Source organism: Octopus sinensis, linkage group LG5 (assembly GCF_006345805.1).
Source record: "Octopus sinensis linkage group LG5, ASM634580v1, whole genome shotgun sequence".
In the NCBI taxonomy this organism is placed as follows: Eukaryota; Metazoa; Mollusca; class Cephalopoda; order Octopoda; family Octopodidae; genus Octopus; species Octopus sinensis.
The window spans coordinates 42,708,596-42,728,077 of NC_043001.1; the positions used below are offsets into that span (position 1 = coordinate 42,708,596).

General features: G+C 32.1%; 1 protein-coding gene across 1 annotated transcript in view; it reads left to right on the forward strand.

The window, feature by feature from the left end:
• LOC115211682 (proprotein convertase subtilisin/kexin type 7) overlaps window positions 1-19,482 on the forward strand; it is a 63,641-nt gene that overhangs the window by 13,717 nt on the left and 30,442 nt on the right. Inside the window, exon 2 of the mRNA XM_029780326.2 lies at window positions 9,075-9,579. Coding sequence (XP_029636186.1) covers window positions 9,076-9,579 — 504 coding nt within the window. The 5' untranslated portion in view covers window position 9,075. The remainder of the gene's footprint in view (window positions 1-9,074; window positions 9,580-19,482) is intronic.

Consider the following 19,482-nt stretch of genomic DNA (forward strand, 5'->3'; position numbering starts at 1 on the left):
GATAGCAAGCATAATAATATATAACTGTGAAATACAAGTAGGCATGCTGATGACCTACAGTGACAAGAAACAAATGAGTTGAACAAAATCTGTTGAATATGAACTGTTAACATATAAATTAACTATGTGTGTGTTGATAAAGTGGCTAGTCACTGAAGAATTGGTTAATCTATACCTAAGAGTTAATGGTGTTCATATGGACAGATAATATAAATCAAGATTATGTTTGAAGTGATAAATCTACCAATATTTTGTTGTGGCAGATGAGGTGTTCACATGGTAAAGATAGGAAAAATGAGTATTAGGTAAGTGATAATTAGATCATATCTGAGAAACCTGTTTAAGCCATGCTGGCATGAAAAGAAAATATTAAGCTAATAATGATAATGATTCCTCATTTGTTAACATATTGACCTAATTATTAAAACTCGGAACTGTAGTTCAAATACTTATAGGAAATCAAAAGGAGTGTTTGTAGAGATAACAGCAATGATATATCCTTAAATGCTTAAAATATATATATATTTTCCTTTTGTTTCTAACATGCTAACAGAGAATAAGTCTCTTTTATTCTTGTTGGTTGAATGTTTCAATAAGCATGTTATTTCTGAGTGCAGATTTGAAAGCATATATAATTCACTATGGAACATAGCCAGTTTTAATTTATCATATCAATAAAGGCAGAGTTTTAATAAAAGTGTTTGTAATAATGTATATGCATAAGTTTGTGTTTGTAAAGTCAAAATGTTTACAAACAGATAATGGACAGAAACAAATAGAAAATTTTTTTTAAATGGACAGATGTTATTCTCTCTGGACAATGTCAAAGTAGAAGAGTTAACAGCTGACATGAGTGTGAAAGGACACAACTTACCCATAAGCTGCTAGTGATAGCTAAAAGAGAGTAAGAGAATGGTAGCAGTTTTGCTTCTTTTTAAATAACCAAAAATGACTTACAGGCTACTTGTCTTTGGTTAAAATAACACTGATGATGATAGTGAAACTAAGATGTCATTTTTAAATAACTCACACACACTTAAATTATTTTTAAGCCCAGGGCTTTGAATATAACTACTACAATTATTTATATAACTATCACAAAATTAAGACAAAACTAGCTTTAACATGTAAAACTTATTGAATTGGGGACTTATATGAAAGGAAACAACTTATGTGAAAACTTTAGTTTTAAGTTACCTCAATTATGTTGAATGAATTATTGGAAAACTGCATATTGAAGGATCATTGTTTGGCTTTATTGGTCGATATTCAAAACCATTTTTGTTATAGGTAACATTGGCACAATCTCTCTTAGGGATCAAAAGATTCTTCAGTTGAATATATGCATCTAATTTTATTTGACTACAAGTAAACTTATCTTAATGATTACAAGGTTTATCTTAATGATTACTGTGTTCTGTGTTTCAATATTTCTATACTGTAATGGAGAAAGCTGCTTATTAATTGGAATTATGTAACTTTTAGTGAAAAAAAAAAAGCAGTTATTAAAGGTTAGATTGTTTGGAAAATTCTTATAAATTCCAGTTTTAATGTGTTTTTATCAAAATGCAGTTTTGAAGATGTTTTTTATTGAATATTTCAAGTGCCCACTCCAGTCACAAATCTTATTCAGTACAACATTTAAAATTAACTTCAGGGTAGTTTAGTATCTGTTTATACTTCTGGAAATATAAAGGTTACCGAAATATTTGTGATGCTACTTTAATCTAGGGTATTGTTGGAGAAATAGAAAACTGAATAAAAAACTGGTTTTAATTTACTTACATCAACTGAACATAATTACAAAAGTGTACCCCTTTACCTACCAATTTTGTCTCGTAACTTTTCAGGAAAACTGGTATTTTTATGTTGTGTCTTGGGAGAGTCATTCTCTTTTAATGCCTTATAATTTAACACACTCACCAATAAAATTTCCACTCATTTTCTATAAATATCTTTCAAATGGTGTAGATTATATTGGAATTTAATGTTGAATAAAAACAAAATGAGGAGAGGGATATTTCATGCATCTTGAGTTTGTTTTCTTCATACATTTTGATGATTTTATTACAATTATGTTGAAGAAAATTACTTTTAGGACTATTCTGCCATTTCCTGGAAATTCTCTGAAAGAAATCTTTGTACAAAGAGAAATACAGTACTAACACTAGTTATTGAATATATATATGTATATCTTTCATTATTTTATTGCAATCTTAATCTCTTTTCTTTATACAAACTCAAAGGTAGTACATTCTTATGTGGTCATTTAGTATGTTAGAAATAGCAAGGATCACATGGGTCTCAGAAGTAACTTTTTTTCAACATAATTGTTGTTAAATTGTTAAAATGATGAGGAAACTAAGTCAAGATTCATGAAATATCCATCCCTCCTACCATATTAGAATTTTTTTATACAATCCTAATGTAAACCACCCGAAGGTTATTTGATGAAAATTCACTAAAAAGTACCCATTTTTCTGTAAGTTATGAGGAAGCAAAATTGAGACATGTGAATTATCCAAAGCACTTCTCCCCAAAAGTTTTTCACCACAAATTCCAATATAATCATATTGTACATTATCTGAAAGGTATATGTAGAAACTTTCATTAATAAGTATCCATTTTTTCAGAAACTTATGTGGAGACAAATTTGGCAGGTCACATATCTGTAGTTATGCCCTAAATTTACTGAGTATTTCTTAAACTGTTAGCTTCACATTTCAACAGCTTAGCTGAAATTTAGCCCATGTAACAGAAACTGAGAGGGAAGATATTGTGGAGAAGAGAAACTGTGGGTGATACAGATAATTTAACGTTATTTTTGAAGTTTGCATGCAAAAACTTATACGATACAGGTATTTTCCTCGGAACAAATTCTTTGTTGACCAGTGTTATTCTTAGCATAGTTTACAAATCCAAGCACGAAAATGTTACTCAACTTTGGAGTTTTGGAGACAGACGCCCCTTTTCACACACACACATACATGCACTTATATATTAATGATGTACACAAATACATGACAGGTATACATAATACTGAAATACGCATAAAGTAAACATGTGCAGACAAATATATTAATTCAAGTAATTAAAAAAATAATTAAAAAATACAATCAGTGAAGAGACAAAAGAAACAATAAGATGATACATGTTGATTTTATTAGGTATCTCTGTTTATTTAGAAACCTACAACTAAACTAAACTATAAATTTTGCAGGGTACAACATTAAAGTTGACACCATTCTGCTAAACGCAGAAAATTTCTGTCTCACTAATGGTTAAAAATACTCAGTTTTTTCGATTTCCAAACCTCTGTAACTTTTTCTCCACAACATCATACCTTCAAAGCAGTGAGACCGGAAGGCTACATTATTATAGCTGATTTTCAGATTTTTTACTTCCTTTTCAAAAATGCATATTTTGTGAATGAAAAAAACTAGATCCGATATTGTATTTAGATACAAGATGTTAACATCTTTCTATATATACAGTGTCTGCTAAAGTCTATTGGTATATTCTATAATACAGTATAGTATAGTAAAACACTGTTACTACCTCATTAATTAATTGATTGAATTAACTGCCATGAATGTATTATTTATGTGAATTGGTCTATCTGCTCTACTTAATCTTTTAATTATAGTGGGATTATAAGTAGTCTTTATTAACATTTAAAGAGAGTACTTGGTTGCTAATGGAAACCCAACACAAGATTAAATCCAGCTAGTCCCTCATTTTGTGTTCATCAATAAATCCTATGTGAAAACAAATATATCTGTTTGTACATAAGTGTTGGCTAAAACGTAATAGTGCCTGTCAGTTCAAGCTGTTGATGATAGTTAATATTTTTCATCAATTGAAATCTGAGTACACTTATTTATTGTACTCTTATAATGACAATCATAATCTTAATGTTATCTTCTAGTATATCTGAAATTTATATGTGACCTGACACAATATTGTCTACAGTTTTTTTAGTATGAAACATTCAAAGTATAAATTCTAAAAGTTCTTTAGAGTAGTCTATTAATTATCTGTTCAAAGAGCAATAAAGAAGCATGGATAATTGAGTGTAAGTCAAAATGCTATACTGCATTTACTTCCTTTACGTTCTGCATTCAAATCCTGCACGAGATAACGTTGTTATTTACTGTTCCAGGGTTGGTAAAATAGCTACCAGACAAGAATTGGAGTTGATTCAATCAACTCTATTTTTCTATTAACTTAAAACCATGTATCAAAAATATTGCTTATTCAAAAATAAACTATTGGTTGTATAATTTATTCATTATCAAATTGGATAGTTTTGTTTTTTATTGGTTTCAGTCATTGATCTGTGGCCATGTTGGTGTACTACCTTCCAGTCAATCATATCAATTGTAGTACTTATATCAGTTTGGTACTTATTGCCTTTTGTTTGTTGAACCACTAAGTCATCATCATCATCATCATCATCATCGTTTAATGTTCACTTTCATTGCTGATATAGGTTTTACCAAGTCACAGAATGTAAAAGGATGCAATATAAGCAATACTATTTTTTAGAAAAATGAAAATATAAACACAGAAACCCTCCCATCCACACATAGTATATAAAATAGGCTTCTGCACATTTTTCATATAGCAAATTCCATTGACAAGATATTGTTCAATTCAAAGATATAATTGAAGACATTTACTCAGATGCTGCACACTAGGATTGAACCAAGAGCCATGTACTTGTGAAGCAAACTACTTAACTATATATCTATGCCTGTGCTTATTTTAATGATTGTTTATTTAGAAATTGTTATATCATTATCTTAATCTGTTTCATATCAATTTTCAGAGTTTTTTGTTTAACCAACAACTTAATGCCACTAAATAAGAGATATGCTTAAAATTATTAATTTTTGAAAGTATTGGGTTATCCCATAAATAATGCAGTTTTTTCAATTTCATGAACTAAAAGTCAGAGGGGGACAGGAACTACCTGCATCAACTTGCTATAAAAGCAGGTAGTAATTTTACTTTGTCCTTATTCTTAGTACAAGTTTTGAAGAGTGCAGTTCAATTTTAACAGTTATTTTTTCAAAGCTATAATGGAAGTGACAAAGTTGCATATTTGGCATATTTTGCTTTATGAGTTCAATAAAGGCAACAATGCAATGGAAAGTGTGAGAAATGTTAATGCAGTATATGGGGATCAGACAATAAACGTAAGTCAGTGTCAGTGGTGGTTCCAGAAATTCTGAACTGGAAACTACAGCCTAGAAGACCAACCTCATTCTGGAAGATCGGTAGAGCTCAAGGAATACGTTTTCAAACCCTGGTGGAACAAAATCCCATCATAACTGTTAAGGAACTAGCAGAAAAGCTTGGATTTGGTCATTCAACCATTCATTGGAGAAGTCAGTAAATTGGGTCAATGTATTCCTCACAAACTTTCCGAGTCTAATCGCATGCCAAGAGTGAATGTGTCCTCTTTTTTGCTGTCACATCTCATGAATGAATCTTTTTTGGACTAAATAGTGGCAGGTGATAAGAAATGGGTTCTCTATAAAAATGTCAAACACCGAAGACAGTGGGTAGGGAAAGGAGAAACACTGGCACCCCAGGCTAAAGAAGGTCTTCACCTGCGTAAAGTGTTATCTGTTTGGTGGGATATGAAAAATTTAGTCCACTTTGAACTTTTAAACCCAAACCAAACAACAACAAAAATCTACTGCAAGCAGCTTGAGTCACTTCAGTCAGTGTTAGAAGAAAAACAACCATCTTTGTTTTCAAGACAAAAGGTGTTCTTCCATCAGGATAATGCTCAGCCACATACAGTGAAGGTGACATTCCAAAGGCTGGAGTAGTTTGAATGGGAAATGATGCCCCACCCACCATATTCACTGGACATTGCTCCATCTGATTATCATTTATTCTGCAGTCTTCAAAATCATTTGGACAGAAAAAATATGAATTCTGTAGACAAGGTCAGAACAGTACTGGAGGATATTTTTCGTCATGGATAAGTGAATTTTGGAAGAGGAGCCTTGCAAGTCTATGAGGTAGATGGAAGAGCATTGTAGAAAATGAAAGAGAATATATTTTAGATTAAAAAAGAAATTTGTTTATCTTAATTTTGAAAAATAAAAGAAGTATTAAAAGAATGCATTATTTATGGGATAACCCAATCTATAAAGTCTAAATAACCATTCTACAATTTAAACTGTAGAGATTTAAATTTCTGTTCAAGGAATATGTATTGTGTATAATTCTCTGGTTTCTTCATCATTGCATTTGGTGTGTGAGAAGCTGTTTGTTTATGAGAAAAAGGTAGAGAATGTTTGAGAATAAGCTATAGTTATATTAAGATCATAACTAAAATTCTTTACCTAGTGATAGTGCGTCAGTACTAATCAGTTAAAAATTACAGCAGTGCAATTTGGTATGTTGGAAACTATAACATTCTGGGCAAGCCTTTTGCTGAATATGTTAGTTTTATTACAATTGAGGTTGTGTATGTCCAGAAGACAACTGCTTCTATTACATTCACTAGTATTGTTGTTGCTAATGTATCTCACAAGCGGCAGCTGGCAGTGATACAAGGCTGTTGTTGCTAGTGCTGCTACTATTATTATTACTACTGCTTCTAATATTACCTCTTATCTTAATGTGGTGAGCTGGAGAATCATAGCATATGAAACAAAATGCTTAACAGCCTTTTGTCCATCTCTTTGTTCTGAGTTCTAATTTTGCCAAGGTTGATTTTGCCTTTCATTCTTTCAGGGTCAATAAAATAAGTACCAGTTGAACACTGGGGTTGATGCTATTGACTTATCCCCTCTCCCCAAAATTGCTGGCCTTGTACCAAAATTTGAAATCAATATTACTACTAAACTTAGAATATTTGAATATCTCAATGCCTTGCTCATTGTTATCATTCTGGAAAATCTCAATTGATGCTCTAGTTTTACTTCTTGGATGAAGAGATATCCTTTGACCTATATCACTAATATCTTTTAGAACTCATCATCATCATCGGGAAATTATAATTTTATACTTATAAATTTGACCTAAATTCATAAATGTTAGCATACAGATCAAACTGAATACATCTGATATACAAACTTTCCAATAAGGGATACATGTCTGTTATGTTCCAATATGAAATGGTGTCATGCAAAAGAGAGACAGCAAAATAATAGCAGGAGATATGAATTCTAGAGTTAGTAGTCTAATTCATTCAACTAGCAATCTAATTTATTTCAATTCATCCACCAATTGAGAATAGTTGCTAAGATTGATGAAATCATTTTGAAGCTTCGTGCCTGCTTAGAATAACAAAAGAAAACAACATTGTAAGCGCAAAATGCTTGACATACATTGCTTCCACAAACAGTGACCTTGAGAGTATTCTTTAGTTGTAACACGACTGTCTAGTCTCTTTTAACATTATTAACAATAATTAATATCAAAGAAACAGTCATATATTCACTCTCTTTAAGCAACATAAAGCTAAAACTTTCACAATTGCTACAAATATATACCTCATGTTTTCTGACCCTCATGTTGGTTCCACATATGTAACATTGCCTAAACTGTATCATAAAGTCCAGAATTCTTCTTCTGAGTTAGAAAATACTTCAACTCTGATTGGATGATGACTATCTGCAAAGCTCAAGAAATACTCACATTGCAGTTACTGACATTTTAAATTACATCCAAAAGAAAGTTTACCATCTGATTGGAAATTATTCACTACTAACATGCTTCAACTATTAGCTGACAGAACTGAAATTTCTACTCTTTACTTCTTTTGCCATTTCTACATTGGCCTCTGCTCTCTTGAAATAATAATTATTTGAATACTCTCTCCACACAGGCTCACCCAATTCATCCTTCAATCCTCATACTACTATTTTTGTTATTTAATCTCCTAAATCTCATGAAACACTTTACTCAATCCTTTCTGCCCAGAACTGTAACATTCTAGAATTCGCTTTTTACCCACACTTTTCCTGCAAATATTGCTTTTATAGCGGGGTTTTTATGGTTGCTGTTAGTGTAACACTACTTTTATATGTTTCCTATTTGGAAATGGATAAATATATTTTACTTTTGAAGCAGGGATATATATTGATAAACCCATCACTTATAACTTGCTTATAAATGTTATCATTATACGTAAATCCTGACTCCAGCTACATAAACACCATAACGAGAAATATATTTTCTGAAACGCTAACAGACATTTTATGCGTGCATGTATGTTGAATATAAATAATTTCATGTTCTTTTAACCGCTATAAAAAAAATACAGTTTTATAATTACAGAAATACATTTCATTAATAAGTTGAAGAACGTGAAGAAAGAGAAAATAATTACTACATTATTTTATTTATGTACATTTAGCATTTTTGATATTTATAATACAATTTGAAGTAAAGTAATTTTGTCGTAGAGAATTACGACTTGAAATTTACACTAATTCTTCATATTAACTTTATAAATCTCAACAATTCAAATAAGTATTGTTGGATTTTTCATAGATATGGCATAAAAAATAACCAATGTCTCAAAGGAGTGAGTGTTGCGGAGTTTAGTAACATCCCACAAACACTAAAGTTTTCCCCAAAATCCAGGGTTTTTATAACTGCTCAACTCGACTTTAAAGAATTGAAATCACATAAAAATATTCTTTAACTAATTTTTAGAATTCCTATCTGAGCAGTTATTTCAACCAATGGGAAAATGTCAGTCATATTTCTTCGGCAATACGACATTATGTCATATTGCCATCTTCCACAAATTGGCAGTACTATTTGAAAATGGCTACACGCTACACTCTGCATATGTTTAAGCTGAGTGTCAACTGTCCTAATCTCATGGACATAAGGCCTCTCACCTCACTAACTTATAAATAAAAGTTCCAAGGATCACCAGGAGTATTTATTCAACTCAATAGCATATAAATATTCACAACTATTCTAAAAAGTTCTCTTTGGATAATTCTATTTCATGTTCTTCTTTTTGCTTCTTACCCTAAAAAAAAAAATTTTTTTAAATATCATGATACATTAAATTTTTTTTTTTTTTTTAGCATGCCACTAGTGACTGGCATCATACTGATCTGCCTACAATGGAGTTTCTATGTGATGCCCTGTTCTACCAGACCTCTAATTTTCAGCAAACGAACAATTTCTTCCCTCATATCACTCACAGACTATGAAGAGACATTGCTATGGGCAGTGAAGCTCCGAAAACCTTACTGGGGTTTTGTCTCAAATTTTAGTGATGCTTTTAAACAGTTAACCAATGACATATCTCTGGTGCTGCTTCACCAAATAGGTGACATAGATGCTCATTACCTATTTGCCTATCAACCTCCAGAACATCAAGGTGCTGTAAATTATTCTGTAGGCTTCTTTCATAAAAAGCATTTGGATTTGCATAAGGATCTCTTCAGAAAGACTCAGGAAATAGTTGAATTAAAACTAGACAAACATCACTATGTCGAATCATACAGCCGAGAAATAATCCGTAAACGGCATAAACGGTGGGAAGTTAGATTTTCAGATGAAGAATTTCCGAATCAATGGCACTTGGTAAGTGTTATTTTGATTGTATTCATTTATTTATTCATTTTTAATTTCTCATCTGCTACAATCACCATTGTGACTGGTTTGGTACTAAAGAACCTTGATGAAAAATATGGCAACAAAAGATAAGTCACGCAAAGACTGACTGTTATTTAAATGCTTTGTTTCAGATGAATACTAGTAGTTAATTGTCACAGTTACATTATTAGTAGTGAGAACTATTTTACAGAGATTGGAAAACATTCAATCATTAATAGCTTGCCCATCACTATTGTCTCACATTACTCATGGTGAAAGTTGCAAGCAAATTAATAATATAAAAAAGTAAAGATATTTATAGAAATTTGAAACCTGAGAAATCTAAAAGGGTGAATGGAATGAAAAAAAAAGTCAGTTACTTATATGCAATTTAATTCAGTTTGTTGCCTACATGTGTCAGTTTTTAACTCATGTAATACACAAGCTAGGAGTGGTCTACTAATCCTTGTAGTGGATGGGGGAACAGTAGTATCAAATAATATATGCTTTGAAGCATGGCAATCTGTCTCTCACATAACCAAATGCAATATCATTCAACCATGGTAATGGTTGAATATATGGATCTTTTCAGTTTGAACGGCAGTTTTTAACATAATTTCTAAGTAACTAAAAAATTTTAAAGTTCGTATACTGGTAGAATGTGTTTATAAAACATCTTTTTCTCTTGGCTTTATTGAGAAAATTCTATAGTTTGTAAGATATTTGTTGTTTTTTTTCTTCAATTTCTGCATTTTCAACCAATCAATGACGTCCATTGAGGTATAAAAAAAAAACATTCTGTGCCGTATGAATATGTCCCTCGTTTAAGAAACAGATTGGGTTTATTTACATTTGTGAAGAAAAAAGATACCCTTCTCCCATCCCTAACCTTAACCAACCCTAACCCTAAAAGAGATTGAAATGCAATAGATCGATTCTAAGGTCATAATTATGGGTGACAATTTCATATGACACCGTTAGAAAAAACTGCCGTTCAAACCGAAGAGATCCGAATATATTCTTACGTCCACCATTTCGTCAATCGCAGCAGCTTCCAAGCTTCATCACTGATTCAGTTCTCATCTATATTGCAAACTGTTAAGTTTTAAAGAGGACACTTTGGCATGAATAGTTTGAGATTTGGTTCAGTAGAAAAAAAGTTAAATCAAAATATGTGAGGCCTAAAGGTGGGCAGTAAGGCACGTATTCATTTTCAATTAACAGAAATTTTTTTTATTTTGAAATAAAAGTATACTTTTTTTAGGCTTAGATGATAGAAAAATGCATGAGGAATTCAGAATCATTAGTCACATTCAACAAAAATTAGTAGAAAAAAAGTTATGAGGTGCAATGTCATGAAATGTAAAATGAGTAAGGGAGTAACGCCCCAAGCAGTAATTTTAAGAATATATTTCTAAAATGAATGTTTACATTCTAACATGGTGAGCTGGCAGAAATGTTAGTGTGCCAGGCGAAATGCTTAGTGGTATTTAGTCTGCCGTTACGTTCTGAGTTCAAATTCCGCCGAGGTCGACTTTGCCTTTCATCCTTTCAGGGTTGATAAATTAAGTACCAGTTACGCACTGGGGTCGATGTAATCGACTTAACCCCTTTGTCTGTCCTTGTTTGTCCACTCTATGTTTAGCCCCTTGTGGGTAGTAAAGAAATAGGTATTTAGTCTGTCATTTCGTTCTGAGTTCAAATTCCACTGAGGTCGACTTTACCTTTCAACCTTTTGTATACTTTATTTTTTCAATTGAATTGTTTAATAAAGTTATTTTTAATATGCTGTTGAATTAGAGTAAGTTTAACTTTTATTATTAATTTTCTCTTTCAGCTTTAATTAACTTGCTTTCTGATTTTTTAGCTTTTCCTTTTTAGTTGCTTTCCTTTTCTTTTTAGTTCATTAATGTGTTACATGCTTCAGATATATACATCTAAATTTATTGGGGCAGGAATATAGTCATTTTTGGCTGTCCATATAGGCAGGCCTGAAGGCATGTAGTAAGGCTGCCCAGAAAAGGTATTGGTTAAAAGTGCTTATATTCTAAATTTACTTTTTAAATTTCAAAATTAATTAAAAGAGATTTTTCATAAATCAAATTTATATTAATGGGATGGAGGTAATTTTTACTTGTGTATATCTGATATGCTTTTATAATTACTGTTGCATTGAATAATTATTGATAGATCTAGATTAGCAGCAGTCAGTGCTGTTATCACCAACTCGAAATCTAGGTTACTTAAGGTGAGCCTGGTAACTGATGATTTTGCAGTCTTGTTGTTTGTAACCTTTGGTGAGCCATGGTTCAACCAACAACATGGTAAAAATCCCTGCCATTAATTTGGTGTGAATGTGTAATATCAAATAATTCAATCACAACATATATTTAAATTAAACATGAAAAAAATTGAAATATTATCATTGCTTCCATGGAAAAATTGAAATATTATCTTTCAGTATCTTATAACTGGCTTCTGTGCCGGTGGCACGTAAAAGGGCACCATTCAAGCGTTTTTGTTACCAGCGTCGCCTTACTGGCACCTGTGCCGGTGGCATGTGTAAAAAGATTCGAGCAAGGTCATTGCCAGTACCGTCTGACTGGCCCCCGTGCCGGTGGCATGTAAAAAGCACCCACTACACTCTCGGAGTGGTTGGCATTAGGAAGGGCATCCAGCTGTAGAAACTCTGCCAGGTCAAGATTGGAGCCTGGTGCAGCCATCTGGTTCGCCATCCCTCAGTCAAAATCGTCCAACCCATGCTAGCATGGAAAGTGGACGTTAAACGATGATGATGATGATGATATATATATATATATATATAAATAGATAGGTTTAAGAGACAGAATCACCCTCAAGCAACTCAATCATCATTGAACGACATTATCTATGATAGGTACATATGGGACTAAATATAAAAATTATCAAAATTAATACCTTCAATTCTTATTCTAAATCATATACTTTACATTATATAGACTACGCGTGTTTCATGACAACAAATTCCTCGATATTGCTGAAATAGAAGGTCTCAAAATACAATACCATATTAAAACGATTATATTGTCAATCTTCAGGTCTAGTTTATATGAACTTATTTTGCTACTTACATCCTATATAAAGACATGACAAACTATAATTATATAACTAGAAGCTGTCGGAATAATTTTACTTTTGTAAATTATGAACAGAAATGTGGAATAAAATTAGGAACATTTCTGTTCATTATTTACTAAAGTAAAATTATTCTGACAACTTCTAGTTATCCCTCATTTCTGTTCATTCTCTCCATAATGCTGGCTCACCCACATGGCGGGAAAACAACAGTTGTTTTACCAACTTAACAATAACAATGTTCAATAATTTTCAACAGTAACAAATATAATTCCAACAGCAGACCTTTGCAAACAGTAACACAATCCAAAATAACAATTCCAATACACAAAAATCCAACAATATCAGCCAGCCGAAAAATTAAGACATTGTGCTTACCACCTTTATAGTTATCTAATATTATCTAATTAGCATATAGTCAGAAGACTATGGTAAAGGCATGTGCTAAGTTCAACCCAGACTAACCCATTATTGCACTTTAATTTTATTCCCATGTTTTTACGAAATTAGTTATCTAAGTTCAAATCATACCTATTATATTATTGGGATCTTGTCCTTTTGAACGGCACTTTGTAACATAATTTCTAGGTAACTAAAAAGTTTTAAACTTCGTATACTGGTAGAATGTGTTTATAAAACATCATTTTCTCTTGGCTTTATTGAGAAAATTCTATAGGTTGTAAGATATTTCGTCTTTAATTTCAAGCATTTCGGCAATTTTAACCAATTGCTGATGTCCATTTAGGTAAATAACATTCTGTGCATAATGAATATGTCCCTCCTTTAAGAAACAGAATGGGTTTATTTACATTTGTGAAGAAAAAAAGATACCCTTCCCCAACCCCTAACCCTAAATCTAAAATAGATTGAAATGCAATAGATCGATACTAGGGCCATAATTATGGGTGATATTTTCATTTGACACCACTAGAAAAAAATCCCATTTTCCGTAGCGGTGTTGTATGAAATTGCCACCCATAATTATAACCCTAGTATCGATCTATTGCATTTCAATCTATTTTAGATTTAGGGTTAGGGGTGGGGGAAGGGTATCTTTTTTCTTCACAAATGTAAATAAACCCAATCTGTTTCTTAAAGGAGGGACATATTCATTATGCACAGAATGTTATTTACCTAAATGGACGTCAACGATTGGTTAAAATTTCCGAAATGCTCGAAATTAAAGATGAAATATCTTACAACATATAAAATTTTCTTAATGAAGCCAAGAAAAAATGATGTTTTATAAATACATTCTACCAGTATATGAAGTTTAAAACTTTTTATTTACCTAGAAATTATGTTACAAAGTGCCGTTCAAAAGGAAAAGATCCCATTATTGCAACCTTATACTATAGCTATTGTTAATTTTTTTAATTATTTAATTATTATATTATGTTTTAATTATTATTATTATTTCTAATTTTTATATTTATTTAAAAATTTCTTCAAGAATGTAGAGTGGATCCTATGCGTACAAGCTGGTATTGCATTAGTAAATTTATTCAACATAACATGATTATAGTTTTCCAATATAAAGTATGCTTCCCTGGTGCACAAACCACATCTAGTGGATCCGATTGCATATGGGGCGGGCGTCTGCAAGGATAGACCACAATAATTTGAATGCAACATTCCTTTCTTTAAGGTCATTTACATATGATGCCAATGCCGTAGATGTCCTATATTTAGGATCATTAAAAGAACTTTGGCTTCAGTACCTCTGCTTGAAGTTTATTGTACTACCAGTATATATTTTTCTCTGGCCATTTTGTGTTTCAATGCTACATTTATAAATAACATTATCCTGGTAACAATTTCCGCTAATCAGACATCTTAGAGGGGCCCCTACAATTACACTTTTTACGCCCTTTATGGGGTCTACTGTTAGCATTATTCAGTATACCGATTGCTTCCGTCCTTCCAATGCTAGGATCCATAGTATTATTTGTACTTGCATTCATGCTAATTTCAGGTTTATTTATTTTATCATTATTATTATTATTATTATTATTATTATTATTATTATTATTATCATTATTATTATTATCATCATTATCATTATTATTATTATCATCATTATTATTCATATTATCATTTGCATTATTAGTCATTCTTATACTTCTTTCATATTCAATTTCACGATTTGCATTACTACTATCATCAGTGCCATTAATGAATTTCCTATTATTGGTTTTAGTGTTCTTGCCAAAATTATTATTAACAATTCTATCATTATGGTATCTTATTTTATTCCTGTTCATTGGAGCGATAATAGACCCAAGATTGGGAGTGACCGAATAAGCTAGCTTTATTGATGATTTATTGCATATTGAGTAATATTTATGATGTTTTGGGAAGTTTTCTTTCAATACTTTAAAGAATAATCTTGGTAGACCTTTCACTCTTAGTGAAAAGGGTGGGGTGAACCAAATAACCTGACGAATCATAGATTTGGTATTAAAAGTGGGCTTACAATATGTTGTTTGACTTAGTTTGCCATATGTAAAGCTATTCACGTTTTTATTTGTATTTATATTTTCATACTTGTTTCCACCTTCATTTGACATAAACCTAACTTTATAATTCTGTTATTTATAATTCTTATTACTACCATCTCTACATCTGTTATTATCCTTATCATCCATGGTATCCACATTGGTTCTAGTTTTATTACTATTTTTATGATTATTACTTTCATTTTCAACTTTATCTCCTTTATTACTATCATTGTTAAACTTCATTTTAAAGCATTATTATAGATAGGGCCATATTGATTAAAAATGTTTTCATTAGCTGATAGGTTTGAGACTCTAATAGATATTGCAGTTACAATGCTATTGATGGTTGATTTAGGATGATTGGAGGATAGATTGATATTATTAAGTTTGATATCATTAAGTGGAATATATATATATTTATATATATGTGTATGTATTTATGCATATATACAGTTATATATGCATATGTATATATATATATATATATAATATATATATATATATATTATATATATATATATGTATATATATATGTATGTGTGTGTGTGTGTGTGTGTCTTGGGAAGAGGTGACAAAAGATTGGGATGGCAGGTGATGTTCCATTCTCAAGATCTGCCTACTTCAGAGAAGCTTAAGCTAAGATTCTGGAAGCACAATGTGTGTGTTCAACTACTCCCCACTCCCACTTTGAACTAAATTTCTTCCTGAAGACATTCTTACCATCTATCATCTCTCTACTTGCACTATTCTGCTACTTTAGCATGAATAGAACTGCTTATATCAATTCCTTGATTCAATTTACTCAGGATTATATTATCCATACCATAAATCCCATGAGAGCTTCTATATGTTTATAGATTGTCATACCATCCCAGGTATGTTATTGATAGCTTAGAAGTATTTTGATTAGGGTTTCCAAAATTTTTCCCTGCAGCATAAGTAACATAGCATTTTCTATTTTCAAGAGAACTATCAAGGTATCCTACTCTACTGCACCCAGTGTGAGACTATTACAGCTTCATCTAATAGGCTAAAACTTGCTAAATATAATATGGAGACCTGTTTTGGAGAAACAGATGACTGTGGGGGTACCCCATAATTTAAGCTCAACCAAGATTGTAAACATCATAATGTCTTCTCCAAAAGAATTTGAACAGAGACTTAGCAGGAATTCCATAGATCTGAGTGAATCTCAACCTGGCACTCTAGGTCACAACAACCAGGCATGCATCTCACCGGTTGCTACAGCACATAGGGTGACTAACAAACCTGTCTAAGCTCCCATTTCCCTGGATGTAACTTCAGAACATTTGCAAACTGTTCCCTGGGTGGGCAATGCATACTTATCAGTGTAGTCTATAAATGCGAGGTTTTGACACACAACAATACTACATAGATGCTGCAGATGACCCTCATGAAATATTCTACTGATAAGCACTCCTCCTGTATGAGACTCATGCACACTATGAGCTGAATATATCCATAATTTGGATGTTCATAAGATTAGCTATAAATTGAAATGCTTGGTTCTGTGACATGCCATACTGAAGCATGGAGGTAGATGTCTATGCAGGTTATGTACAAAAGAAAGTTTAAAGATGATATTAGCTAATATTCTTAATATGTACAGTGTCTTAGAATTAGGTGCATACACCATAAGAGCAAAACTTTCCAAACTTACTGGATTGGAAACTAATTGAACTATGCTGTCCTTACATTGATATTGGGATAATACCCATGCTATTCTCATTGTTTTTGCATTCTTAGTATGATCATTTTAATAAAATTCTGTCTAAGCACCCCAATCTGTATACCCATGCATGGAGCCCCTTTTCCATCACATCTATCTATGAACATATCCCAGCTGTACTTGTGTCAGCAACATTTTTATATGGAGGACTGGATTATAATGGTACTAGGAATAATGAGATGTGTAATAATGCTGAACATGATGCACGCACCAGCTTGAACATTGTCCAATCTCCTATATGTTTCTTCAGCATCCTTCCTTAAGTGTTGTTTCATTGAAAAAAGAAAAGATCCAAAAATTGATTCACTTTTAAACTTCCTTGGGTTATGTAAATACCTCAAGAGAATCAAGGTTTCGACCTTTCTTCTCTTATTATAACTATGCATAAGTCTTTCATGAAGATTTAGAGTCAAAGGGTTGCTGACAATATTAATTTTATTCAATAAAAATTCTATAGAATATTCCGCTTTCAGTAAATCTGTATCATCAGCACAATAGCTTTCAAAATAATTTCTACTGGATGCAGAATTTCATATAGTAAATCGAGAGATTTCCATTCTTCGTCAGCTACGGCATTTGTGGAAAGTACTGCTCGTAGAGTATTTGGAATGCAGCTTTTCAATTTCAAAAATCTCTCAATCATATGGAATGTGCTATTCCACCTAGTTCTGCAATCCAGTATAAATTTATATTCTCTGTTATCAAAGTTCGCTCGTATAAAATCTTGTAAAATTTCATTTTTTGTCGGAGATTTACAGAAAAGTTTTGAAATTTTTCTTACCTTATTTAAAACTTTGTTAAATTCAGGTTTTAGCTGGGGAAAACAAGCATTTTTGTGAGCCAAATCTGTTTGAAAAAGTATATCTTGTTCGCTTATGTCAGCTTCATCATCACTCTCATCTGTTATAGCGATCTCTTCACTTTTTTTATCAGTCTCATTGGTTGAGGCAATATTTTCAATATTTTTTTGATAGAGAATGTCGATCACAGACAGATGTATGCAATGTGAGACATTGTTGGTGATCAGGTTTTATTTCTTTTCCAAATTTCACCATCATAGAAGCACCATCTGTCGTACAGCCAACAATGTATATATCCAATCCAATCCAAATTCACGAAGATGTCCTCTCACAAATTTCTCTGTTTTCCTGCTACTAAGGGAGCCATGGATCTCAATAAGACCCAACGACCAATGATTGTCTTTCCTATGAACATTTATGTTCATATATCGCTTATTTTGAATTGATGTATATTCATCCAATGTCAATGAGTAGCGAATCCCCAGCGCTACTTCTTTTTCGAAATAATGAATAAGTTCTTCTTTCTTGGTTATGTAATAATTCATTACCATATTCCTGACTCCGTTTGCAGACGTTGGTTGTAATTTATCATATTTGCCTCTCTGACTATGAAGATTTCTCTGTATAAAATTACTTTTGGCGATTGAATTGAATGAGAATCCATCCATAGCAGCTAACTTTGAAACTTCTTCCATCGATTTCTTTGTTAAAAAGTGTTCCATTGTTCTTGTCATTTTCACAGGAGGCTGGTTTATATCTTGATTTATGTTGATTTGATGAATTTTCTTCAAGTACAAGATCAGAGACGTAGCAGATCCTCCAGAAAACTTCATGAACTTATCACACTTATTGCATTGAGCTTCATCTTTGTTTTTCCTATCAAAAAAATTCCAAACAGTTGATTTTCTTTTTATCATGCTAGGGCTAATGAAAATAATTAAGAAAAAATTTAGTTAGTGTTACTTCCTTGAAATGAATGTGGAACTGGTTATTACATATGCTCATGGGGGAAAGATCACCTGACTGAAGACTAACTGCATCCCCTTGACTTGCTATGAATAAACTCTGTTACCTCCAAATTCAAAGAGTCAGCCAGAGGTTAGCGAAGGAAATAACAAGGTGCTGATCTAAGGTTCAAGGGGAGAGAAGGTGAGAATTGATATGTTGCGATATGTTTCAATGAAGCAGACAGCACTCTCAACTAAAGGCGACCGACAACAGTTCAGTTAGTTCAGTTTCAACAATATTTCTTCAAAAGAAAAAAATGTTTTGCGAAAAAAAAAAAAGAAACAGCAAGCATTAAAATTGGTTTTGGCAAATCCATTTCAGTTTTACTGATCATAATATAAAACCAGTTTCGAGCCTTTTATCTACTTCTTTCATTCTGCTGCCCATCACCCTGTATTCTACTACTCCATTGATGTTATAGTTAATTTGCATAATGAGGATATATAATGAGTGAATTTAATACTATGCTTTGCTAGTGCCATAACAGAATGTACCCAGCATATTGTATAAAGAGTAAACACAGTAAAGTAGTTGGTGATAGGAACCATCTAACTTTAGAAACCAAACTAGAATTAAAATGTATAAGCGAAACATGTTTCACCAATCAACTCCAGAAAAGCAGAAACACTAAATAAGAACCATCTTGGACCTTGAACCAGCCAATCCATGCCAGTATGGAAGGTATATGTTGGGTGAGGGCATTGCAGAACTGGTTAAT